This window comes from Magnolia sinica, chromosome 15, assembly GCF_029962835.1.
Source record: "Magnolia sinica isolate HGM2019 chromosome 15, MsV1, whole genome shotgun sequence".
In the NCBI taxonomy this organism is placed as follows: Eukaryota; Viridiplantae; Streptophyta; class Magnoliopsida; order Magnoliales; family Magnoliaceae; genus Magnolia; species Magnolia sinica.
In genome coordinates, this window is record NC_080587.1 from 16370703 (window position 1) to 16398246 (window position 27544).

At 38.5% G+C, this 27544-nt stretch overlaps 1 protein-coding gene across 6 annotated transcripts in view; it reads right to left on the reverse strand.

Moving 5' to 3' along the window:
- The window catches only part of LOC131228025 (protein ALWAYS EARLY 2-like), a 78755-nt gene that overhangs the window by 10537 nt on the left and 40674 nt on the right, over nt 1–27544 (reverse strand). For all 6 annotated transcript variants that reach the window (XM_058223844.1, XM_058223846.1, XM_058223848.1 and 3 more), the window contains 7 exons: nt 18298–18618; nt 18036–18214; nt 17638–17920; nt 15216–15449; nt 14971–15129; nt 8779–8922; nt 8464–8676 (listed from right to left, as the gene is read on the reverse strand). In XM_058223844.1, coding sequence (XP_058079827.1) covers nt 8464–8676; nt 8779–8922; nt 14971–15129; nt 15216–15449; nt 17638–17920; nt 18036–18214; nt 18298–18618 — 1533 coding nt within the window. The remainder of the gene's footprint in view (nt 1–8463; nt 8677–8778; nt 8923–14970; nt 15130–15215; nt 15450–17637; nt 17921–18035; nt 18215–18297; nt 18619–27544) is intronic.

Here is a 27544-nt window from a genome sequence, read left to right on the forward strand (position 1 = left end):
TCACAACTCTCTCCCTCCCCCTCCAAACTCATGTGAACAAATACAAATACTCAGGGAGCTCCAGATAACCTATCTCTTGGAATGACTACTTCCATCACCTTACCCATCTTGCTGGACACCCTCCTAAAATTGATTCGGAGCCAACCATTGGGGAATCCAATGACGAATAGGGTTGGAAGCTCTAGAAGATCACTCCCCCCCGAGAGATCTAGTTCTCAGCTCAGCCCCCTTGTTCTCCACTTTCGATTCCCTCTATCAATTGTCATTGCTCTGTCAACTCCGCATCAAAAGCTTTGTCTGTCGCCTAGAACCGCACTCGTCATAGTTCATGTTCCATTGCCCTAGGTAAATAGGAGATTAATAGTTTTTGGCATGATATTTGGCTTGGTGAGGTTCCCTTCAGTTAGTTGAAGCTTTCCACTCCTTATTGTTTCTTGCTTCTAGTCAAGATACTATGGTGTTAGATAGTTGTGTCCAGTGGCAATTTGGTTTTATGGAACATCCTGATTAGAAGAAATCTCTATAGCTTTGTGCAGTCACTTACATAAGCCCTATAAAGCTCCCTTTGACCATGGCTCAATTGGTAGGAAATTGCATACTTGTCCACATCCTTGAAGGTGCCGTCAGACACCAATGAGCTCCCCTCTCGTCTTGCCAAACCTTCATTCCACCTATAATTCAAGCTTCCACGTGCATTGTGATGAACAATAAAATCCTTGTAATTGATTATCCTAAGAAGAGGAATTTTGTTATCCCCAATATGTCCAACTAAAGGAGAATGATGAACCACTTAATTTATCTTCCCATCAATTTTTCAAATTGAGAAATGAACTTAGAGCCAATTTCTCAATCTTTTCAGGGTTTCTTGAGCCCTTAGCAAGATATCATGTAATGGTATCAGCCAGCTTGCTAGCCAATATGATATGGCCCTGTTTACAAATAAATCAATAAAAAGGCAGAAAAACTTCTTCTTTTTAAAAAAAAAAAAAAAAAAGTAGTGGTAAAATTCCCAACAAAAAAAAAAAAAACGAAAAAAAAAGAGTGAGGATCCCAAATATGTATTCTTCCTTTTTGGTTTTGCACAGTATTTAATGGAGTAATAGACTACTAAGAATATTGTCTATAGGGCAATGCCAACTTGACATGCTAAAATTCGACCAAATAGGCCCTAATTAGACACAATCAAGCATGATTTGGTGGATTAGGGGCCATTACATAAAAATACAACACAGATGGAAAAATGAAAAAAAAAAAAAATGATGGTTTAACCCTTCTTTCAATATTTCGCAAAATGGTCCACTCCACTTCGATTCATCGAATCCCACTCAATTTTAAGTTTTGAAAATAGGCCTAGATTTAGTTTAAATTAGTTTCCAAGCTTCCTCCCATGGTTGAAATGAAGAAAGAAGTGGAAAATTAGAGAATTTGAAAATAAAAGAAAATTCAAAATGGGCCCTATATGGTTGTATTGACTTGTAACAACAACATCAGCTTCGTAACGATGACAATACAGGGTGCATTGGTCCATACAGCCGATAAAAACCATTTTTGTCATAATGGATCAATTCACTCCCATATTGCATGTAACAAGGGTGACCATTTCCTTTACATATTAAACAATCTGTAACTATTTTTCAATACCATGGTCCTCGATGGTGTTGTGGACCATTTATCAAGTGGAGTGAAGGGCCCTTTTTCCCTAGTGAATCCCTATTCTGGAGAATGGTACCATTTTCCATTTTGAGGGGAATCTCGAATGAATGGAACAATAGATTTTTTGTAGGAAAAGAAGTGTTGATTGACTCACTTTAGCAGAAGATTCATTTTAGGGTGGCTAGATAGGCTTCAGCCCTTCCAGGCTTCATGGGTTTTTAAGGTAATAATTTTTATTAATCCCAGAAAGCCAGAACGACCAAAAGAATTACAAAGTATCCCAAGAACCAGAAGAAAGAGAACAATCACCCAGAACTAAAGAGTTTGAAACCCAATCCATTACATCCAATTTTGCCTTCCTAAAGACCTCCGCCGCTACCCCCACTACAGTTGCGGAAACAATGGTTATTCCTCTCACCCAATAAGGCCCAAACACTGGCTAACAATGCCAACCTCCAAACCTTCTTACCTCTCTTCCCAACGTGACCCTCGTATTAAGAGAGATGGAAGCTCTCAATCGACTTCGACATCACCCAAGACACGCTAAAGATCCCCAAGAACCTCTCTGAAAGCTCTCTAGTGAAGGGGCAATGAATGAAGATGTGGTTGTTCCGCATACACAGGAGGCAAAAATTAGTGATTACCATCTTTAGGGGCTTTATGGGTTTATCCATTTTGAATATTTGTAATAGGTAGGGATCTATGATAAGAAATGTATCCCAGTTAGTTTAGCACTTTCACATGTGCCTCCTTTTAATGTGTCTAACTTTTGATTTGTTTTGTTTTATCAAGGGCTGGACATGAGCTAAGTTAGCTTGAGAAACTCGATCGACTCGACTCGACTCAAAAAAACTCGCCTCGACTCAGTGGGACGAGTTGAGCCGAGTCACACTAAGGAGCTCGACTCAGAAAACGGGTCGAGTTCGAGCACCAAGTCACTCGACTCGACTCGACTCGACTCGAACTTTACTCGACTCGACTCACTGTCATATAAAATGGGTTTTAAAAATCCCATACCCTAATCTAACAAGATCGGACACGAAGACACTTGCCCTTCTCCCTTTCCCCCTCTCCTCTTCTTCTCGTTCTCCTTCCCAAAGGCCAAAATCCAAATCCAAGTACCAGATCCCCTTTTTGGTGTTTCCTTTTCCTCTTCTTCTCATTCTCCATTTCTCCTTCCCAAATTTGATCCGAGCATCCGACGATTCCTACCCTTCGCTGGAGTGGAGCCTGGAACTGAAGAGATTGGTACTCTCTCTCTCTCTCTCTCTCTCTCTCTCTCTCCTTTTCCTATGTTGCGGCCCTTGCCGGCTGCGGGTTGTGGCCCTTGTGGGTTGCGGTTGGCAAACACCATCACCTGTTTGCAGAAGGTATCACCTACAAATGAATTATACATTGTCATGCATGAACTCGTTGCACTAACAAATCAAGTTAGAACTTAATTACACTGATTCAAGAAGATCTTGATTGGATGAGTTCGAAATTGTTTTAGAAAACAGAGCAACTTCAAAAGTCAGAACAAACCAACTCTTCTCCAAATGCAGATTAACTGGAGGAACAAATCGTCAAGGTTCCTAGGTTTCTCTTTTTTCAGTAATTGGCTGCTAATCTTGTTAGGAAGCTTGAGCAGTTTCCCATTTGCCTGTCGTATTGTACGAAAGATGTGCTACTTTCATGTAGAAAAGGGTTAGAAAACAGAGGATGTGGCAAACAAATTTCTAAAGTATTGTTTGGCAGCTTGGATCCTGGGAATTTGTGGATTTGATAACCAAATCCAAAGATTTTCTTTTGTTTGGCTGCTAATATGATTGAAAATCCTCAAAAAGCCACTTTTTTATTTTCTCTAAAAGATGGGATGCAAAATCTGAGGATTTTCAATCCTCTCCAATTTCATAACTGCTCTCTACTCCTCTCAATGAAGTGGCCCTTTTGAAAATCCAGATTGCCAAACACAATTCTCTGAATTCTACAGGATTGAAAATCCAGGCTGCCAAACAGAACTGACATAATGAAAATCCTAGGACTGAGATTCCTGAATTTGGACACGTCATAGATCAAGGCTGAGAGCAAGGACTTTGGGGACTAAGGCTTGGGTTGGAATATTAGGTCCTATGGTGAGGCTTGAGCTTAAAAATTTTATATTTAAGTTCGTTTAAGAACTGGGCTGGACTTGGACTTCATGTAGGAGCCCTCTAATTGGAGATATTTGGGTATTGCTGGTTTTTGCAAACTCTCCATTTTGCTGAGATTACCAATCCTCTCTTGCTTTTGCTCATTTTCATTAGTGTTGTTGGGTTACTACTTACTACTTACCAATTCATTGTACATATTTTAATGGGCTTATTGCCTTAACGAGCTTGCATGTTTTAGGCGTGCTGCATAAAACAAGTTTTGTAGATGATCCCTGGTTCATTTGGACCCAGTTTTTGTGGAGCCCACCATGTTGTATATGCAAAATCCACTTGGTCCATCCTGTGAAAACTCTTATGTGAACCACACATACAAAATATTGTCCTGATAAAAAGCTCATATGGCTCACACCAATGAAAACAATGGAAAATTACTCCATCTCTAAGTTCATTTGGTGTTACCTGCCTGAGTTTTGAATCAGTCTGAATTTTTTAATTTTCTCTTCTTAATGGTGAGCCACACATAAACATAATTAACAGGTTTGATGAAAGATAAATATATGACAGCCCCACATGCAAACTTATGATTGCCATCTCATCCCACTCTTGTGTATACTGTGGCCCACCTGAGCTATAGATACACTTGGGGCACATGGCTTTGGTGTTTTAGCCTCTAAAACGTGGACAGACAAATTCTGGAGCATTGAAGCATAGCATGCTTGTGACATGTCATTCATTTTACCCATATATTTTATTGTTATAATATTCGTCTTCTCTCACTTACTGGCATGGCTACTTAGTACATGGAGAAAAAGAGGAATTATATAACTAGTGGGACCCATAGTTTGACAAGTAGACCATTGAACAATTCTAACCAGTGAGTTTTGAAAAAGTGATCGCAATTAACTCATAAGAACTACAACCCATACCCATCAGATTCTCTCTCTCTCTCTCTCTCTCTCTCTCTCTCTCTCTCTCTCTCTCTCAGGTTGATTTTTGGTTATTTTTCTTGCCACAGATAGGATCTATTTCCTCTTTCTGGCAGTGGTTGAAACTTTTGACTAGTGTATTCAATGCCAATCCAAAAACCTGAAGATAAGATCCAAACCATCAGGTAGGATATTCTATTCTTCAATCCATAGAAATTTAATCTATATTCCAAAATTTTAATATTGAAGTTCCATTAGATATTTCATTTTTTTTGTTTAATAAATTTTTAGGCACATTTTATGTTTTCATATTTCTATATTTGTGCTTTAAATCATTATCTCAATCATTTTCTTATATATTTCGATATTTGTTATTTAAATGTTTATGCTTATGATTCTTTGTTAGCTGATGTTGTTAATTAGTATTTAAGCCACCTGGTGGTTTAGCAATGTATCCCCCCATTTAGGAATTTATATTGAACAAGTACGGTCATTCGACTGAAAATGCTTATTCTTTATGGATTCCTAAATTGTCTCATTTTGGATAGTTCGGTACCATACCATGTACTTAAGTTGTCATCATTTTCAGTTTACATGTAATTGAAATTTCAGTGGTGTCTCCCTATATTTTCTCCGGATATGTGGTTCTTTACTAATTGGTTTCCTCTATCCATATGTAATGGATTATATGTGGCAACTAATTAGTATTAAATTTTACATATATTTGGAGAATATGGGGAGATGCTGCCGAAATTTCAGCTCGCATGTAAACTGTATGGGGACAGTACATGGTATGTTACCAAATAGGATAGAGACAATTAGCACCTCTAGATAGAGACAAGTAAGAATAGATGGGATATTTAGAGACAATTAGTAAACAAAATTTGAAATAATTAGGGACAATATATAGTTATGTATATGTATGTACCCCGGTGGATTTATTTATTAAGGGACTATTTGAGACACATGTCTTTTAGTTTATGGAGGGGCCCCGATATTGCTATATATTTATACACACACATAAATGTGATTGATTGATTACTTCAACCTTTAAAAGCCCTGATCTTACCTTACCCTTGTTACCTTTTGATTTATAGATGACTAGTGAGGAAAATCCAAATACCCCCGTTGTCGGTGTGTCAATCACATCCCCTCCTATCGTGGAGGGAGACATATTGCAAAATAAAGTTGAACTGACTTCAAGTTCAGTAAAAGGAAAAAAAAAAGATCAGCAATATAGGAATTTTTTGTTGAGATCACACTATCAAATGGTTCGGTAAAAGTTAGATGCAAGTATTGTAAAACTCTTTACGGCAATCATTCTGGTTCTTTTACAACTCATTATCAGAGGCATCTTGATAAATGTGTGAAGAGACCAAGAACGTCGGCGAGTGAAGTCCAACAACTGCTTTCATTTACCACTTATGAAAATGACGACTCTCAAGCTACACTCTCCACTTATAAGTATGATCCAGAAAAGCTAAAAGAGTTGTTTGCAAGATTGGTGATGGTTAATGAGAAGCCATTTAGCATGGTAGAGAGCAAAGTTTTTATGGGATTTTGCAAATTCATTAATCCCAGATGTGAGAAGGCCTCTCGTCGTACTATGAAAAGAGTGCATGAAGATGTATGCGATTGAGAAAGTAAATTTGAAAACTCTTCTAACATCCGTATCAAGAATGACTTCAGATATATAGACGGCATCGAATCAAAGAAATGGATATATGTCATTAACCGCACACTTCGTTGATGCAGATTGGAAACTACAAAAGAAAATTATAAACTTTCGCTACATTCCTCCTCATACTGGTGTGGTAATGTCTGACTATATTTACAATTGTCTTGTTGAGTGGAGCATCAAAAAGAAAATTTCTTCAATAACTTTAGATAATGTTTCTTCCAACGACACTTTGGTTTCTTTTTTACGTAGTCAATTCAAGGCAACCGAAAATTTATTCTTTGATGGTAAAATATTTCAAGTCAGATGTTGTGCCCACATACTGAACTTGATTGTGCAAGAAGGACTGAAAGCAATTGACTCCACGATCGCTAACATACGAGATAGTGTTAAATATATAAGGGGGTCACCTTCAAGACTAAGTACGTGGAATGATATAATCTAACGTTTGGATTTGAAATCTAAAAAACAGTTGAAGTTAGACGTCTGCACGCGTTGGAATTCAACTTATGAAATGTTAGATACAGCTTTGGAATTTAAAGTTGCATTTCCTGAACTTGCGGCACACGATAAAATGTACACATACGTGCCTAGTGATGAAGACTGGACGAAAGCTGAACATGTTCATCAGTTTCTCAAAGTTTTTTACGACTGCACAGATTTTTTCAGGGAATAAGAATCCTGCAGCAAATCAATTTCTTCCAGAAATTATGTTCATTATGGACGCTATAAAAAAATGTGTCGATGAGGGTCCATATTTTTTACAAATGATGGCTTTGGGAATGCAAATGAAATTCGATAAACATTGGGTTGATAGTCATTTGTTAATGGCCATTGTAGTTGTTATGGATCCATGGTACAAGATGGTAATGATTTAGTATGTTTTCAGATCACTTTATTCCAGTTTTGAAAGAGTTTCAACAAAGACCGTCATTATTCATGCTGCAGTTGAAGAGTTGTTCCCTTCATATGTTGGTACTTTGGCCGTAACATCCAATCTAATAGTTACTCAACCTATGGGGTTGAGTAGTACTTCTACTGGAGGAAAGAGACTTCGTGATTAGACGAAGAAGAAACGAATATGCATAAAACTGAATCAGAAGTAGAGAAGTATCTAAAGGAGTTGGTCATAAGGTTACAAGAAGATGATTTTGATGTTTTGCAGTGGTGGAAGTCAAGAGCTCGTGAATACCCTATACTTTCAGTAATGGCACGGCACATTATCAATTCCAATTTCAACCGTGGCATCAGAATCAGCTTTTAGCACGGGGAGCAGAGTTGTTATCAAGTATCGAAGCTCACTCGCTTCGAAAACAATTAAAGCACTAATATGTACGTAAGATTGGTTGCATCCAATTTGGGGCGGTAGCAGTTTCGATGTTGAAGAGTATGAAGACGAGAATGGAAGTGAAGGCGAGGTCTAGAATGCATCTAAAACTGCTTGAAGGAATGTAAGCTTTTAAAATTTTGTTTAAGATTTTATATTTTGTGATGTGTTTTCACCTTTTGGATTTGATGTCGAGGACCAACATGTGGTATTTAGAGGTATATATGACACTTTTTTTTGTCTTAGTAATGTGGCATGTGAGACATTTTAGAGTCAATATTGTTAACTTTTAATTTATATTTTTTAGCAAAAAATATAATAAATTGATGTGGGAACAAGCTCGACTCGACTTGAGGTGACTCAACTCGATCCACCAGCTTGACTCGAGCTCAACTCGAAAGTTTTGGCAAACAAGCCAAGCTCCAATGTTGAGCTCGAGTAGAGCACGTACAAGTCAAGCCGAGCTTGGCCCACCTCGACTCGGCTCGATGTCCAGCCCTAGTTTTATCTCTTTGTATGGATAATTTCTAAGCATCCTTTGCTTTTCTTTTGGGGGCTTTCTCCCCACTTTTCTTTAATAAATTTTGGATCCAATAAAATAATGCTGCCCACATTCAATCAATGGAAAGTAACCTTATGGTCCATAGAGATGCATAAGAACATTTCTCTATTTACATGTTTGTTTGATTGTTTGGAAGTGCATAGGATAAATTGAAAGCTAAGGCAATCATCATCCCTCAACATTACCTGCATAGCTGCATCTACCATTGCCCTCGCTTTCTTTCTTGAGCTCTCAACAATTCCAACAACATGAGATCCTGAATCATGAGTGAGCAAAGCAGAAGGATCCAACAAACTCAGTGGCACGTGTCCTGAATTGGGCATGGGTCTGTCAAGCCATGTCATGGAGTTCCCATGGTAGGTATTACGTTTTCTCAGATAAAGAAGAGCAGAACCAACCTGCAAAAGATGCAATTAATTACAACCTTCGGAAGACATGACAAGAGAAGTTTAAATCTTAAAATTCAATATGATAAAATGAATCCTATGTGTAATGCTTACCTGGTCATTAGCATCTTTTAGCTGCACAAGTACTGTGGCGTACTGCTTCTTGAATTGGTGATCCAGATCCATGACAGAAGCTCCATCTTTTTGGTTTCCCAATACTTCCTCATTCATGTGCTTCAGCTCTAACAGCAATGCTTCCTACACAAGATAACACAAACAACAACTTATTCCTTGTTTTAGATAATATCTTGATAAGAAGCCTTCAGAACCATGAATCAAGATGCCTACAGATACTGATATATGGACGAGGATACCAATGTTTAAAACACAGACCGAACCAGCCAGACAATGGAACGGAACTGGCTACTAAAATGAGTGGTTCTCTTTAAATGTGACTCAGTTAAGTGGTTAACTGTTTAATTAGACAATGCAAGTAAACCAACCAACTTCTACAAGTAAATCAAAAGCTCTAATTATGTTAACAATAGAACTGGTTAATTCGTTTTACATGAATAATTTTAGAATTAGAAGATTTCCGGGCCAAAATGTGCCAAAGAGGGTTAGCCCGCAGTTAGACCTAACCACCAACAAAAACGGGTAGGGGACTGGTCCAGATTTTAAACATTGGAGGATATGACTGCATTTCTGAAACTCAGTATACAGATATGGGTATAACTATCCAATTTGTAACATTTCGCCAATTGTGTATACTTCTAGTTTTTCCAAACAAGACACTGTTTTGCACGCTTTCTTCCATACTAACTTTAGTGGCACTATAAACATTTGCAGATTTTTTTATACATGCTTTGTGTGTGTGTGTGTGTGTGTGTGTGTGTGTGCAGTTTAGCCGAGTCAGCAGATCAATGCCCATGAGCCAACCCCTGACTCACTTGAGTCAACTCTATTTTGGTGCCTCACTAAATAAGGAAAAGTATAGACTAAGCGAACATACAAAATTGAGGTGACTCTATTGAGTATCTCTTGAAATTTCCCACGGCTAGTGAGTATCTCTTTTGGACTTTTCTACCTGGTTTTTGCTTTGAAGAGTCGTGGTCACCATTAAAAATACACACATAACAAACATGATATGATAATAAAGTATTGAGTAGATGAAATGAACTTGAGTGCAGAGAGAGAATTTATTACAGGTATGTTTGGATGGAGGAAATCTAAAATGTGTACAAGGAAAACCAACATGGAATCCTTGGGTAATAGAAAACTGCAGATTCCAATAGTAATTACGTCAATTGGTTTGGGGCTTAGTTGCAAGATACTTCTAACTATATGTCACTCCTGCAACTGCTTCGAATCATGCATCGGAGTCACACTACTGCTCTCACTTCCTAGCCATTCATACTTGCTAACATTTCAAAACAGATTCTTCCCCATTCCCACGCTCAAACTTGTTGCTGCTTCGCTTCATGCTTTGTGCAACTATTGTTTGGGGCAGTGTTTTAAGTATCGATACTATCGGCCGATATTATTGTTATTGACCCCCAGCGAGACGAAACTCGTCCGATAACCCCCGGAAGATACAAAAAAATCAAAAATCCAAATCTCGCACGATATATTGTCGATATCGCACAATGTATCGGCGATATCGCACGATATACACAAAATATAGTGAGATATGGCCGATATATTGCACGATAATGCCTAATATGGCAGATTTTTGCGTAGGACTGTATCCGCGCAACATACCACCCAAGGTGTCCCGTATCGGTATCGGTTGGCGTAACGGTGACCTCCAAAACCGATACGGATACGGGGGCGTAACGGTGATACGGGGGCGTAACGGCCCGTAACGGTGCAAAATTTTTTTTTTTGTCAAAAAAATATGAAAAAATATGGATTAAATCCGGAATATTCTAAGCATTCCAAATATGCATTCATTTATAAATTGGAACATGTTTATGGTGGTGTAACGGTCCACTCTTTGGTGAGAAGTTGTATCGGACTATCTGATGAATTTATGAACCAGATAACCTGAATTTGACTACAAAATTCATATATTTAATTTTCTAACTATCTACTATCAATGATAGATATATTAGAATGAATGTAATATGAAAATATCTTACATTTAAGTGTTTGCAATTATTTTTGAGGGCCAAAATTCATGCGTAAATAGAAAAAAATATATAAAAAAAATATAAAATGGCACCCCAAATATGTAAAATGCACATTAACATGTTCTACTATGATTAACACATCAAATGACATCATTAAAACAGCAAAAGAATCATTAAAAAATGATTTTTCGAATTTTCAAAAAAAGGGCCAAAATAAATGCGTAAATAGAAAAAAATATAAAAAAATATATAAAATGGCACCCCAAATATGTAAATTGCACATTAACATGTTCTACTATGATTAACCCATCAAATGACATCATTAAAACAGCAAAAGAATCATTAAAAAATGATTTTTCGAATTTTCAAAAAAAGGGCCGAAATAAATGCGTAAATAGAAAAAAATATAAAAAAAATATAAAATGGCACCCCAAATCTGTAAAATGCACATTAACATGTTCTACTATGATTAGCACATCATATGATGTCATTAAAACAGCAAAAGAATCATTAAAAAATGATTTTTCGAATTTTCAAAAAAAGGGCCAAAATAAATGCGTAAATAGAAAAAAATATAAAATATATATAAAATGGCACCCCAAATCTGTAAAATGCACATTAACATGTTCTACTATGATTAACACATCATATGATGTCATTAAAACAGGAAAAGAATCATTAAAAATGATTTTTCGAATTTTCAAAAAAGGGCCAAAATAAATGCGTAAATAGAAAAAAATATTAAAAAATATAAAATGGCACCCCAAATCTGTAAAATGCACATTAACATGTTCTACTATGATTAACACATCATATGATGTCATTAAAACAGCAAAAGAATCATTAAAAATGATTTTTCGAATTTTCAAAAAAGGGCCAAAATAAATGCGTAAATAGAAAAAAATATAAAATATATATAAAATGGCACCCCAAATCTGTAAAATGCACATTAACATGTTCTACTATGATTAACACATCAAATGGCATGATTAAAACAGCAAAACAACCATTAAAATTTGATTTTTCGAATTTTAAAAAAAGGGGCCAAAATTCATGCGTAAATAGAAAAAAATATTAAAAAATTATTAAATGGCACCCCAAATCTGTAAAATGTACATTAACATGTTCTACTATGATTAACACATCATATGACATGATTAAAACAGCAAAACATATTCAAAAAAGTATAAATACCTATTTTTGACGAATTTCTGAAAAATGGCCCACCGAGCTTTGATTCAAAAAAATCTGTGATATAATGTGTTTTTATCTCAAATACCTAGCTAAGGTTGGTCGAAATTAGTAGTAGAAGGAGTGAAAAACAGTTTGGAAGCAAAAGGTTTCAAAAAAACAGCAAAAAATGAGCTAAAAATGAAAAAAAAAAAAAGTTACCGTTACAGGCCCGTTACGGGCCCGTAACGGCCCGTTACGGCCGTTACACCCCGTAACGGGCCCGTATCGGCCGATACGGGTACAAAAAATCGTATCGGCCGATACGGCCCCGAAACGGGTAACGGTTCGCACCGTTACCGTTACGTATCGGCCGATACGGCCGATACGTAACCGATTCGGCACACCCTGATACCACCACATTTTATCCGCATCCCATCCAGAAATTCCAAAAATATATAGAAAAAAATCTATTACCTGTTCAATATGCCTAAGAGCGGAGCTTTCTACTGAATTTGGTGGGCCGTGGTCGACATTTCCAGGTCACAGGAGAGAAATCTATCGACATCCGAAGAAATCCAAGCGAAATCCGGAGAAATCCTCTCCAAAATCTCGAGAAATCATTGTGAGATCTGAAATCTTCTGGATTTGGGCGAGATTTTAGGGTTCCGGGCGTCCAAAAAAAGGGCGTCCAAGCCCTCTTTAAGTGATTTTGGGTTGGGAACTTATGTGTTGACGTCATCAAGTTCTGTGGGTCCCATCATAAGGTATGCATTATATCCAAACCGTTCGTCCATTTGGTGAGCTCGTCGTAAGTCTTGAGCTGAAAAATAAGACAGATCCAGAGATCAAGTGGACCACATTGCAAACAACAGACAACAATGGGAGATTGAACGTCTACCATTGAAACCCTTTTGCGGTCAGAAGTTTTGGATAAATATGATATTTATTTTTCCTCTTCATCCAGGTCTGTGTGACCTCATGAACAGATTGGATGGAAAATAAAAGTTATGGTGGGCCCTACAAATGTTTTAACGGTGAGAATCACTGTCCCACTGCTATTTGTGGTGTGGTCCACTTGAGCTTTGGATATTACTTATGGTTGAACGGTGTGGATATAATAAATATATTATTGTGGGCCCATATAACTTTGCATGTTGTCCAAGAGGAAGCGGATTGGCTGGTGTACCACACATCAACTATGCAGCTGGAGGAGAATGGGCAGGTCTGTGGGCGGGCCCACCGTGATGTATCTATACATCCAAACCGTCAATCCCTTTTCTCATATTATTTTAAAGCATGAACACGAAAATGAGGCATATCCAACGCTCAAGTGGACCACAACAAATAATAAGCTTGGTTCCATTAAAATGCACTAAGCATTAAATGTCAGTTGGATTAAATGCAAGAGTCATCTGTGGTGTGGTCCATTTGATCGTTAGATCTGCCTCATTTTTGTTTTGATGCCTTAAAATAATCTGAGAAAAGGAATAGACGGTTTGGATGTACAGATACATCACGGTGGGCCCACCCACAGACCTGCCCGTTCGGAGCTAGGGATGGGCAGGGGTAGTACGCAATCCGCGTCCGTAGTTGGAGTAGGTACGTTTCATGCGAAGACGAGCGCTGACGCTCCTCCAGCTCCAAGTTGTACGAACCGTTCAAAGGAGATCAAATGTACATGGCCCCACAATTATGTATTTGTTATATCCACACCGTTTATCCATTTTTCGAGATCATTTTAGAGTACTAACCAAAAAATGAATCATATCCAAAGATCAACTGGACCACACCACTAATAGTAGTGAAGATAATGATTTTCACCTTTAAAAATTTTGTAGGGCCCACCATAACGTTTATTTTCCATCCAATCTATTCATAAGGTCACAAAGACCTGGATGAAGAGGAAAAACAAATTTTATATTGATCCAAAACTTCCGTGAACCCCTAAAGGGTTTCAATGGCAGACGTTCAATCCCCCCACTACTTTTTTCAGTGTGGTCCACTTGATCGTTAGATCTATCTTATTTTTCGTCTCAAGTGGACTATACTCAGGGAAACAATGGTGGTTGAACACAGTACCATTAAAAACTTTTTAGGGTGCACCTTGATTTTCCCTATATTTTATTAGGCACTTAATTTATTGATAACTTCACATAAGTTTGAATGAAGAGAAAAAACAATTATTAGCTTGATCTAAGCTTTTATGGCCCACTAATGGTCAATCATCATTGTTTCCTATGGTATGGTCCACTTGATTATTGGATCTGCTTCATTTTTTTTGGATAATGTCCTAAAATGATATGAAAAAACGGATGGATGGGGTGGATACTGAATATAGTTGTCTTGGTTCAATCGCACAGCGCATATCTTAGTACAATATACAAAGGAAACCTATTATTTCCATTTCTTTTTTGAGATTTTATGATTTAAAAGTGTTTATTAGGGTCTTTTTAAATAATCCTTAAAGTTTCATTGAAAAATTCAACAATTTTCCCAATGTTTCCCCATGTTTCCCAAAAGTGCGATAAATTATGCGATACAAACGATATATCCCGTGCGATAACCGATACGTATCTGTATCCCAAGGGTGCGATACATTGCGCGATACCGATATTTTGAACACTGGTTTGGGGTACCATTTTCCATGGAATTGTTAAAAAGTCAACCGTCAAATGGCGAGAGGTACCTCCCGTTACCATGGAAACCTACATTTAACAGCTTTTTGAAAGATCGATATCTACAATTTTCAAGTAAAACCTTGGAAATGGAAAACAAATTCTGACCCAACCTATTCTTGCAAACAGGGAAAAGTAGGTTTCCGTAGGTTTCCTTTGGAAAACCTTTTTCATTTCCAATGCATTCAACATTCACAAGCACCCTATATAGGATAAAGAGGGCTGTAAATCTAACTATATGTTGAAAGTTATAATAAAAGAAAAAATTTTGCATGACTCGGCAGAAATAACAAGAATAGATGCATAGGAAGTAGTAGCTGTGTAACCTTCTTATCGAGAGCACGAGTCAAATCCGAAAGAGCTCTTATATCAGCCTCCCTTGTTTGAATTTGAGCCAAGGTAACAGGTTGTCTGCATGTAGCTTGTACCGCAAAAATTTCTTTTGCAGCAGCTTTAGCCTGTAACACGGCATCAAGTGTGTCGCCCTGTTCAAAAGGGTTTATGTTCAGATACATAATCATTCTAAAATGATCATCAGCAGATACAATTTCAAATTTGAAAAGATGCCAACCTTAGCCTGCTTCATTAAGGTATTGACTGGATAATTTGATAAAGCAACATTAGAGAGCCCATCTAGATTCTCCAAATGTTCAGCCAGATGAACTTTCATACTCCCTTCATTTTTCAACTCAGGTTCTAGTTTTAGGTCATTGAGTTTCTCATGGAATTTATCAACTGCACCATGCTGACTTCTAAGAGCTTCCGACAGACTTTCCAGTGGATTTAGAGGCATGCAGTCAATATCCTGAGAAGGAAACAAGAATAATCCATGCCATTTTAGAAGATGCAATTTAAAGATGATGGAATAACATATAGCACCAGTTATTTGAAGAACAATCCATACTGCACTGGCTAAGTTTGAATGTATAAGCAATGTTGTCAAATGGCATGTGAGATCGTATGCGACCCAACAGCGTTGTATGCATTGCCGATCACACAATTGCACATGCGATGGAAGGCCTCCACACACACACACACACATATAAAATAAATTGGAAAATTCAAGGAAATGGAAAAAATTATTATGATTTATGTAAAAAACTACGTGTAAGAAATTGTTTGTTTTTTTATATAGTTTTATAGGACAGAGACTTCTAGGATTGTAGTAGGAGAGAACGACTTCTAGCCTTGTAATGTAGAGTAGAATGAGAACCTTGAAAGAGGGAGCGTTCTAGCCTCAAAAGTCTTGGATAGAATGAGAGATAAGAGAGGTTGGAGGGTAAATAACTAAAGCTAGAATGAGAGATCAAGGAAAACTGTTTTTTTTTTTTTTTAGCAGGGGGGGGGGGGGTTCCTATTTATAAGTAAAAAGGGAAAGAAAAAAGTCCTAATGCTCATAAATATGATTAGTGGGAGATGCGACCACATAATGCCCAACAGTCATAATACCACATATGCCACTATGACATTTGCAATATATGCTGTCAAAATGGCATATCCAATCGCATACGACAACAATGTGGATAAGTAAATTCATTTGCAAATATTCAATTTAATAAAAAAAATAAAAAATGACAAGTATTAGTGAAGCTTCCTAGTAATCACGATGAGGATGTCGCCCTCAAATGTGTACATTTCTTTCAAGTCTAACTAGAAAGTAACGTAATTAAAATTTGAAGCCCAAACCCTCTATCTGAATTGAATACTAAGGAAATCACAAATTGGTTATTTCCACTTTGTAGACTAATAATTGCAACTCGACTTAATAGTGATGCAGGCACAGCCTAACTTCAGTACCACTGTTTACTATTAGCAGAAAGAGGCATAACAATCTGGAAAAGAGAGAGAGAGAGAGAGAGAGAGAGAGAGAGAGAGAGAGAGAAGAAAAATGGCGTGCCATGACTTTTGATTATTAAAAAACTACAGGTACATTATCATAAGGAGAATATTCAGACTATCCATCCACAGAAATAAGATCAGGTAGTGTGTGTTGCTTCACGCCTTCACTATATGGTTAGAAAGAACAGCAGGTGTTATGAACCAAGGAAAACAAACGACAATTACTGAACTTCTACATATTAAATATTCATTGCAGTCAGAGATGCAAAGAAATGCGGAATATTTTTTCGGAATATGAGGGTAAAAATCTAGAAATGAACCCAACGAGGTTTGGGCGAATGGTCTTCACCGTAGGTTTGCTCCCTATAGGTGAGGGTTCGATTCCCCTCCTTGGCTTTACTCGATACACGTGATTGTGGGTGATTGCGTGTACCAGCAGGGATTAGTCTCACTTCAAAAAAGAGGTGGAGACACCCTGTGTCTTCCAAAAAAAAAAAAGATCCAAAAATGAGTTCTCAAAGATAACTCGTGAGAACGGGTGCACAGCTGAGCATCCCCCCCCCCCCCCCCCCTCTCTCGCTCTCTCTAGATATGTTTTATTTTCTACTTTTGGCAACAACTACATTTCCCAGTCAGTTGGGTGTGTACTATGAACGGCTAATCTAGGTCTAGCTAAGGGCGTAGATTATCATGTACATAAACATAGAAAGTCGTACGGAATAGACGGGGTCTTACAATCTACCCTCTTAATAAAAATTTCAAGTAGAACATTTCACATGGATAACCTTACCACACAAAATCTTCTAAGACATTTCCCTCTCCTAGTTGTGAGGTTGAATCAGCAGTTGGACTAGTTTGGACCAAGCATCCTAGAAAGGGGCAGGGTCTGGTTCAGGTTTCAAAATACCGGTTCACTTTTATGATTTCCAACGTCACTGTAACAGGCCAGCCAGCCATATTCAGTTTTAATGTTTGAACTTCATTGGCATGAATTCGATATATTAAATAAGATCATTCATTCGCTATAAACATTACCAAGTAATAGACTGTAGTATAAATATACAAGAAAACCACAAAGCAGACATCACTTAGATGACATGAATCTTCGATGGAAGCAATGAGCTGCAGCCTGTAGAATGTTAAAGAGTTATTACCATGACAAACTCGACACCTAATTCAGGTTGATCAAATTGAACCCTGCACCTATTACGGTCAACAGTAAGTACACTGCCATCATGAATTTCTCTTCTCCGGGGATGACAAGCAATAACACGCTGTCCAACTGATAAAGGACGAGCTAGATCTGTTGCAAGTCCATCTGTAACACCAGCACGCACTTCAGTATAATGTGTTCTAACTGATTCACGATATTGTTCAAGTTTTTCCCTTTCTTCCCGTAGAAATTGTTTGGATAATCGCCGAGGTTTCCCAAGAGAACTGCATTGACATTCCAATGCAACAGCAAGTGTAAATGATGGAAACAAATGCAATCAAGACTAGAAAAAAGATCACCAATTTAAAATATAATGGAACCAGTTAGAAGGAATAACACCTCCGTATTACACCCCATTCCACACGAGTTAGACGGGGAACATGGCCCAATCCAACATGATTTAGGTACTCCACGAATTCACTTCTAGCAAACCATGGATAGTCAATTGCACTATAGAACCACTCAAAAGCACACCATCTGCGCAGTGCTTTTGATGATAAGCAACGAAAAAGTTTGTTCTGCAATAAAATGAAACTTGAAATGGTTAAAAGCTTCCAAGGATTAAAGTTTCTTCAAATGTAAAGGATCAGGCATGCTTAACCTTAAGATCAATTTCCCTGTGATGGACCATATGTGAGGATTTATCAGGTTGATCATTTCCAACATTCTCGGAAGACCTTGTCTCCTTCCGAACCACTGCTTTCTGTAGATTCCCCTTACGCCTACTCCTGAGTTTGGTTAGTAAATTAACCTGGTTTGGCAAAGAAACTTGTACAGTAGATTCAGCTAAATCTTTTGCTGGCATTCCCAGATCAGTACTTGTCAGCTCTGGAGATCTTACTGACTTCCCTAGTTTTGGCAGGGGAACAATATCACTAACACATTTAGCTTTACTGGATGGCCTCTTCCCTTCCGCTGAGGCCTAAAAAGCATTTGTTCAAGAAGTATTATAACCACAAAAAATGGAAGGACAAAAGTAACTAGATACAGCATGAGAGAGTACCAAAGATGTCAAAATGACCTTCAGAAAGGAAACACAACACATGGTATTGATAATCAAATGGTTCCATCAGAGTTTATTTTCAAATAGCACAAGCGTTATAGAAAACATTGACATGCAGAGTAAACAATGTACACCATAATGATCAAGATAGAAAATTATAGAAAGTATAGAACTGTAGATTAAAAAGCCATCCCAGTATAAGTGCTACATCAATACAAAACAACATTGCTTGCAATCAAGCATATATAAATCCACAATGAACTTTTTATTATATAACAATGGAGTGAAAGAAGAGGAATGGTGATAAAATGACATGTGAATAAACTCAGAGTCAGACTCAGAGAGAACTAGCTTAAGACTACTAAAATCACTACAGAGGTGGTACATTTTACTTTCTTTTACCATTTTCTTATCGGGTTCATCACTCTTTTTCACTTGTAGGGACTATCATAACCATCTCCTCTGCACTTTACACGAAGACCTTTGCTGATCAGTTACCTAAGCATAATTTGAGCATCAACAGATAACCAGAGTTTACCAAGATTCAAGGATGGTTTCCACAACAAGTGTTTGAGGATCATTTTGTTTAAGTATGAGGTGACCTGGAGCAAATCTGAGGAGGTTCTGAGTTGCATTGGTGCGATAGAGGTAAACCAAAAGATCCATCGCAAGGAATTCTTCCTTGACACGTCATAGGCGTAGCTATTTTCATGAGCTATGTAGTGTTAACGCTAAGCTATGCTATGCAGCGTGAGCTACACGCTACATAGTGTAGCTGTTTAAAACACTGGTCCGGAATGTGTCGACCATAACCACAATGAGTACAGATCAGCTTCTCCCTGTTAATATTCCGAGAGATGTGAATGAGGCTGCCCTTTTTGCTGAAGATCTTCCCCCTGATGGTTTGAATACAACTATAAAGGCAGATTTCTCATGAATAGATGCAGGAGACAGCCCTGACAATACACTACTATTCCAAAACTTTTGTGGCCCACTAATGGTCAATCACGATTGTTTCCTATGGTATGGTCCACCTGATAATTGGATTTGCTTCATTTTTTGGATAATGCCCTAAAATGATCTAGAAAAACGGATGAACAGGGTGGATATTGAATATACACACAACAAGGTGGGCACATTCCAGGTCAAGAGAAGAAAATTGGAAGTGTTGACATCTGGAACTTTGATGCAGGAAAATTAACCACTTGCTCTAAAAGATAAAACTGATAGAGCATAGCAAATTAATCCCTTTATCTCATAGCCCAGGCAGCATATCCATGGGTTAGGTCCTCGGCCAAACCCTCGTGAGCCCCAAATCACATGGGTTCCATCTCACATGGGCCACCCACCTTGAGTGTGCCCCCGTATCCCACGGGCCACCCCCACACTAGCCGGGTGTGAAAATGCCCCTACATTAATCACCCCCGGTGAGGAGTCTCGAACACGAGACCTTGCGCTCTGATACCAATTTGATGTAGGATAATTAACCACTTGTTGTAAAAGCTCGAACTGATAGAGCATGGTGAATTAATCCATTTATCTCATAGCCTGAGCCCCACATCCATGGGTTAGGTGCTCGGGTTCGTGGGCCCCACATCACATGGGTTCCGCCTCCCATGGGCCGCCTACCCCAAATGTGCCCCCGCATCCCACAAGCCACCCCACTTGAGCCCGGTGTGAAAATGCCCCTGCATTAAACTTTCGTGGCCTCACCGTAATGTATATGTTTTATCCAGGACGTCCATCCATTTTGACAAATAATTTTAGGGCATGAGCCAAAAAATGAGGCAAATTGAAGGCTCAAGTGGACCACATCATAGGAAGTAGTTGGGATTGAAAGCTTACCATTGAAAATTCTTGGGGGCTCACAAGTTTTGGATCAAGCTTATATTTATTTATTTTTCCCTTTTTACAGGTCTATGTAGCCAAAAGAACAGGTTGGATGGCAAATAATCATCACGGTAGGCCTTGGGAAGTTTTCAACCATTGGAACTCAATCTCCACTCCTTCCTCTATTGTGGTCCATTTGAGCTTTCAATCTGCCTCCTTGTTAGGGTCATGCCATTAAACAATCAGCATGATCCAAAACTTTAGTTTTTACTAGTCAATGACCATTGTTTCCTATGGTGGCCTACATGTATTAAGAGGTACCATACAATGTTGGGCCAAGATAACATTGCCATTTGTACAAGTGGGACTCATGATCTATTGATCAGAAGTGTTTGTTTGATGGGGCGTCCACCAATGTGCCTAAGAACTTTGCATTCAACACTTCCATTCTTATAAATATGTCACTTTGGAGAACATCCAATAGATGAAAAGAAGTGTTTGATTGTTTTAAAGATGGTGGATAATTTTTCTTTATTTCATAAATTTATTTAATTCAGTAGTACTCGGTGCTTAATGGTATCGAAGGTTATAATTATTCTATCGAGAGGAGTATATCACATGGTCCATTAATTGAGGGGTCATGTTTGACAGATGGATGTGGATGTAGTGTTTTAAATATCGACGATATTAGCTGATATATCCCACAATATATCTTGTATCCCACTTGTGCGATACGAAACGCACAGGTAGTGCCGATATATCCCACTTATTCAATCCAATGAGCATTTTCGATTTTCGATCCATGTTTTTGTTGTAAATCACATTAAACCAGTGTTAAATTATTACAAATCTATGATTCTTCATGTTTTCCATGAAAAATCATGGATTTGGAACTTCGATTTCGAGATTTGGGGGAGATGGGTCAAGTTGTGGAAAATTTAGAAAACTCAATATTTCTCAATTTCTCTCAAACCAATTGCAATCTTTGTATCCAAACATAAAATTAAACATGTATGTAACATTATCTAGTGATTCTTCTTTTGCTTTTGAATGTATTGCTTGTGTTTTCATACCTGTCTTCTTACGTTTATAAATTATATGAATAGACTTTGAATATACTTGCGTCAGTTCAGTTGGAAGGCACGTATATTAGGACCCCATACAAAGGATACCCCTATTATGTGCACTTTTTCTGTAATGTTTTGATTTCTAAGTATGTATTGATGTCTTTTTCAACAGTCCCTGAAGTTTCATTGAAAAACTCAACCAATTTCCCAATGTTCTAATGTTTCCCAACAACCGCAATACATTACACGATACAACTAATATATCCCATGCGATAACCAATATGTATCCGTATCCCAAGGGTGCGATACATTACGCGATAAAGATATTTAAAACATTGTGTGGATGGGGCATAGGTGTGTCAAATTTGGTGGTAAAGCAATAGCATGTTTTGTCATAGAAACTGAGACAATAGGGGCAAATATGACAAATTGCCAAACTTCAAACATTTGTGGTTTGTTTTAACCAAACAGGTTTTTGTGAAATAAAAATATTTTAAAAAAAAAATACTTATTTTCATATATCAGTACTTTTTTCAGACAAATTACCAAATGGATTTTTCAGTACTTATAAGTACATGAATTCAACACTTTAAGCCTTCAGCAGCTAAATTAATTTTCAGACCTTATTTTTTAATTTACCAAATGGCACCTAATTCAAATGTATGAAGTCTAAACCACCCTTTGGTTATTTCTACAATGAACAAGGCAGCGTTATCAAGGTCATTTCCAACTTACCAAGGGCATAAAAAACCAAGATTGAAATACTAGTGGCATCAAATCTACCACTGTGCAAATGTGGCCCACATGTGTGATCATGAGGGACCCGCATGTGTTTTACGTGTGCTTAGGTGGGTCCCACTTTGACCATCTTTTAATCCCTACATGAAGGCCTGGTTGAATCAGATCTCCCCAGCTTGGAAGAACACAACTTCATCGAGTTGAATTCAATGTATTGTTCCGAAAGCTTCAATTTGAGACATTGACTATTCAATGAAGATCCCAGTGCATAAATTTGATTGCCAAAGACATCTTCAACCCATCTTCACAACATCACAGCACGTAGAAGCATTTAAACCAATCTTTCTTTTGTAGCCTCATCTTTATGGTGCCCAAAATATGAGGCCAGGTCTTCAACATTAATGATAGGACTGACTTTCAGTTTGAGTAGAGCTAAATGAGGCAGGCGTTTTCTTTAAATCATTTCTTAACAGGATAGGGTTCCACATTTCACAAGTGTAGCTTGCTATAGGGACCATCCATAAATCGTTCTGGCTTAAGCTAGACCATAGCCTTTCACCGTCCTCAAACTCTGCAGAGTATCGCCACATGCCAACGTATCTCTTGTAGTTCTCATTACTTTCAGAAATCTTGTCTGACTTCTTTGTGTATCCCCTTGATAAGCTACGCAAAATCTCCACTACTTGGCTCGGTCTGGTAGTATTTTTATTTTTATTTTTGAAGAGACAGGGTGTCCCCACCTCGGTCTAGTAGTAATTAGTGGATGTATCATATCGATAGGTTGTCGAGGTTTAAACCCATTGGCGATTTGGAAAGGGGATAACCCTATAGTACAATACACAGATCTGCCTGGGGTTAGAACAAGGTCCCACACACTAATGCAATCACCCACAGAACATCGTAATAAGTTTCCAAGGCTTCATTGATACGAACATTAGACCATTCAAAGTATATCACCGCAGGAGGCTTGCATTACTTGTGTCAATGTGGTTAGATGACGGGTACGGGTTGGGTCTCTAGAGGTTGAAGACCTTACACGCGTTCGTGACTTGTGTAAGTTGTTTGGAGGAGATATTTGGACCATTGAATTACAAGGATGGTGTGATCGGGCCGTTGGATCATCACAGCCCACCTTCATTGCGCTATCGTCGGAGCCCATGGAGCATCTTGGATTTGAGTTTATTTTATGCACACATTATTTATTTGAGTTTTGAGATAGTGCGCGCACAATTTTGTGTGAATTTCTTTTTTTGAAACTTTTTATTAGGGGAATTTGGGTCATTTAATGTAATTCCAAATTTATAAGGGTGTTTTGCCCTAAACCTCAAAAGAAAATGATATGTTATGTTTAACAAAAAAAAAAGAGTTTTTGCTTCTTCAAGGCCGGACGATTCTGTCTTTGACTTCCAATTATTGTAAGAGGGCGTGAGGCCCGAGAAAGTGATTTCTCATCTTCTCATTCTCTCTCCTTCTTTCTTTTCTCAAAGTATTCTCTTCTTTAAACCTCTTTATTTTTTCATTTTTTTCTAAATTGTCTAGATCTATAAGCCAATCTATTTTCTTTTCAATTTAAATCATTAGATCTCTAAAGATCTTGATCCCCACATATACATATTTTAATCTTATTCAAATCCCATCACCCAAGGCCCTAGATTTGAAATATAATTAAAAAAAGCATCCATTTTTCTAAATTTTTCAGATTTCCCAATCCAGAAAATTCCTATTTCCTGGATTGGAAAATCCACTTGGATCGTTGGACAGACCCATTATGAGACAAAATGATGGGGACATCTCGCGCACCCGCCCCCCCCCGACGCATGTATGCAAGGAGGAGGGCCCCACCATCGACCTGGATCGATGACGACGTCCAGAGAGGGCCTCCTAGTTATAGGACTGTGTTTTAGTCCCTTGGAGTGGACTCGCTCGTCATATGAATCCCACCATGGGTTCTCATGATTGTGGCCCACTGTTCTAAATGATCTAGTACTTTGAGTTTTGGTTATTTTTGTTATTAGGAACACTATGAACAGTTTAGATTGCTTTGATTAGTTGTTATTTGTGGTTACTTCGTCTCTAAGTAATAGGTTGCGCACATTGTGCGAGTTTTGGGGTATAAGATTTTTATTATAAATAGGCACCCCCTGTAGTCTTTTTTCTCACTGAAGATTGAATAAAATTTCTGTGTTTTCATGCTCCTCTCTGAGTTGTGAAAGCCTAATTGGGTGCGAAACCCTCCCTTCTATGAAGGGCTACTTTTTTTTTTTTTTAAAGATCACTGAAAATTCATTAGAAGGAAAAGAGAGAACAAAACAGGATAGGGAAAAAATAAAAACGAAGCAAACACCCAGCAAAAGAGGCGGTCTGCCGAGAAGGTGGGTGCGAAGCCACACCCATCCTGATTCGCCCCCATCTTCTACCATCCATATTCACCTTTTCCTACAGCCATTCAACCTTCAAATCCATCATTTTTTTGCAGTCAATCCTCCTCTACAGCAGATTTCCAGAATCTGGCCCTACAAGAGGGCCGAAACTTCGACGGAGCACCACGCACGGACCGGACGTCGGATCAAGCTGAAATTTGGTGAGTGTGGCCCACCCCTGCCCGACCAGACCCAAGGAGTCACTTTTTGGGTTCGTGGGCCCCACGCACGTACGGCCAACCATCAGCGCACGTGCGTCAGGCCTGACTAGGGCTGAAAGTCGAGCAGGTTGGGTTGGGTCGGGTTGGTGCTCAACCCTAACCCAACCCAAGGTTCCTATACCTCAACCCTAACCCAACCCAACCCAACGTCAGGTTGGGAATTTCCAACCCAAGCCCAACCCAAGCGGGGCTCGGTCGAGTTGATAGGCTTGGTCGGGTGTATACGTGCAAATATTTTCGTTATTACATTAGTTTATTATATTTCAATATAGGACTTATTTTTTGTATCAATGATTTTATTAATTATATATGTGATTATTCATTGTAAATAACTTCATTTTTTCTTTAAAAAAACAAGCTAAAATATAGGACAACTACTCCTTTAAAAGTCACGTAGCATGGCACGCAATCTATTTGGGAGAGAGAAATCCAGCATATCTTATTAGCTTGAGTCATTGAAAATGACGTGGACAAATGAGACCCAGCATCACTAGTGTGCCTTCGACTCAAACGATCCACACTCAACTATAATTTATAAGTAACTTATATATTGATCGGGTTCGGGTTGGGTCGGGCAACCCGAGCCCGACCCAAGTTTTATCAGGTTGGTGTTTGTATAGCCCAAGCTTGAGATCGGACCCGATACATCCTGCCCGAGCCCAACCCAATGTCGGGTCGGTCATGGGTCGGTCGGGTTGAACCCGCCCAACTTTCAGCCCTAGGCCTGACCTGTTGTCCACACGCACGGGTTGGCTTCAGGCTCACTCTCTCCTCTCTTTCACTCCTCTCTTACCTGATTCCCCTAACCCTAACCCTAGATTGTCCTAAATCCCCTATTTTTATGCCATTTTCTTCAACCCTAGGGTTCCTCGAATTGAAACCTGTGAATCCCTTGGATTGGGAAAATATTTATATGCATGTGTGGATGAATTTACTCTCCTTTGAGCATTATTTGGTCTATAACTTTAATTGATCCCGCCCTAGCATGTGTAGGCCTGGACCCGCATAGATTCCCCTTGATTGAGTGCTTGACTTTATGTGGGATGTGGAATTTTGTGTGATCGTTTTGAACTAGTATGATCTAAAGCCTGGAATCTCGCATATCATGTTTAAATTTTCATGTCCTGCATCACAAAAGTCCTATCTTTCGGCAGATCCAACTAAATTCACATTTTAAGGTTCAATACAACGTGTTTGTGATGGATGGCCGTGATCATTGCTCAATTTTCCTTTGTTCCTTCTTGTTTCATGATGTATAATGCTGAATTTTTATTGGTAATGCTTGCATAAATCTGGCCCTTTTAAATTCCGCATTCATTTAGGGTTAAGATTAGGCCATCCTACACCATTCACCTAACGACTTCAGTCTAGCCGCCAGTTTGTGGATGGCAAACATTTGGGAAATTTACACTTACCATGTTGGCCCAGAGTGTCAGCTACAAATAACTCGAGTCAAACCACTTTTCCAAATAATAAATTTTCAATGTGCACGGCGTTTGATGCCTTCTTGCATGAGATACAATGAGCCATATTGGAAAAAGTATTAAGATGACAAATGGAGTTGTAATCACATTGCATCTTCCGTAATCCCCAAAATAAAAATAAAAAAATCCATGCTAAGGCCTACCCGTAGTCCATTTGGCTTAGGTAATTGGTTGTACAAGACAGTGTTGTCTTCATCCCTTACCAACACTAACATGCTCAACACTTCCGAACAATAGTGCAATGTCTTTCTTCATTCTGAGCAAACAAAATCCAATCCTCTACCATGGTAGTGGTCTTATCAACTCGAAAACGACACCAGGACCACCACAATGTAGTTAATGCACCATTAACTCTAACAAGGAACCCATCAGAATAGTCCCATCCATAGAACTAGCAGCATCACGCAAGGCAAATTAGGGATACTTGTCAGTTGTCACTAGACCCAGTAAGCGGAGAAAAGCTTTTTGAAGCCTCTATTAGCAGCATAATCTCTTCTAATCCCACCACAAAAACCAAGAGTATAGTTAAGAGATTTGGCTTCCCACTAAGTGCATCTGGTACTTAATTCTCCACGCCTACTTGGTGTTTGAGGTTAAAGGTAAAACTCCTAAATATATTCACTCCACTAGGCACATCATACACTTAGCTAACCCTAGGAGTTTAGATACACCAAGGCCTCATGTCCATAATAAACTCTCGATGCATCAGATAATGTCTCCAGCAAGGTTTACAGATTCAGTTTCAAAGTGTGATCCATCCGAGCATCAGACTGAATCGTATCATCGATACAACAATGTCAATATGACTCGTCCTATAGTATCATCGATGCTACAGTTCAAGCAACATTCTTGTCAAATGGATTTTTAAGGAGGCCCGGACACCTACCAAACATCCCTGAAGGATGGAACAACATGATGAAGGCGGCACCAAGGCGGCGAAGGTATGGAGCAAAATTGAAGTTCTCTTCGGGTCCCCGCCCACTAAAATTCTACCTCAAATATCTGGTGCCGATGAGAAGATTAGGAGGGGTTCTTATGAGATGAGTTATGTTTTCCGCTTCCAGGAGGTATTCAACGGCTCAAGT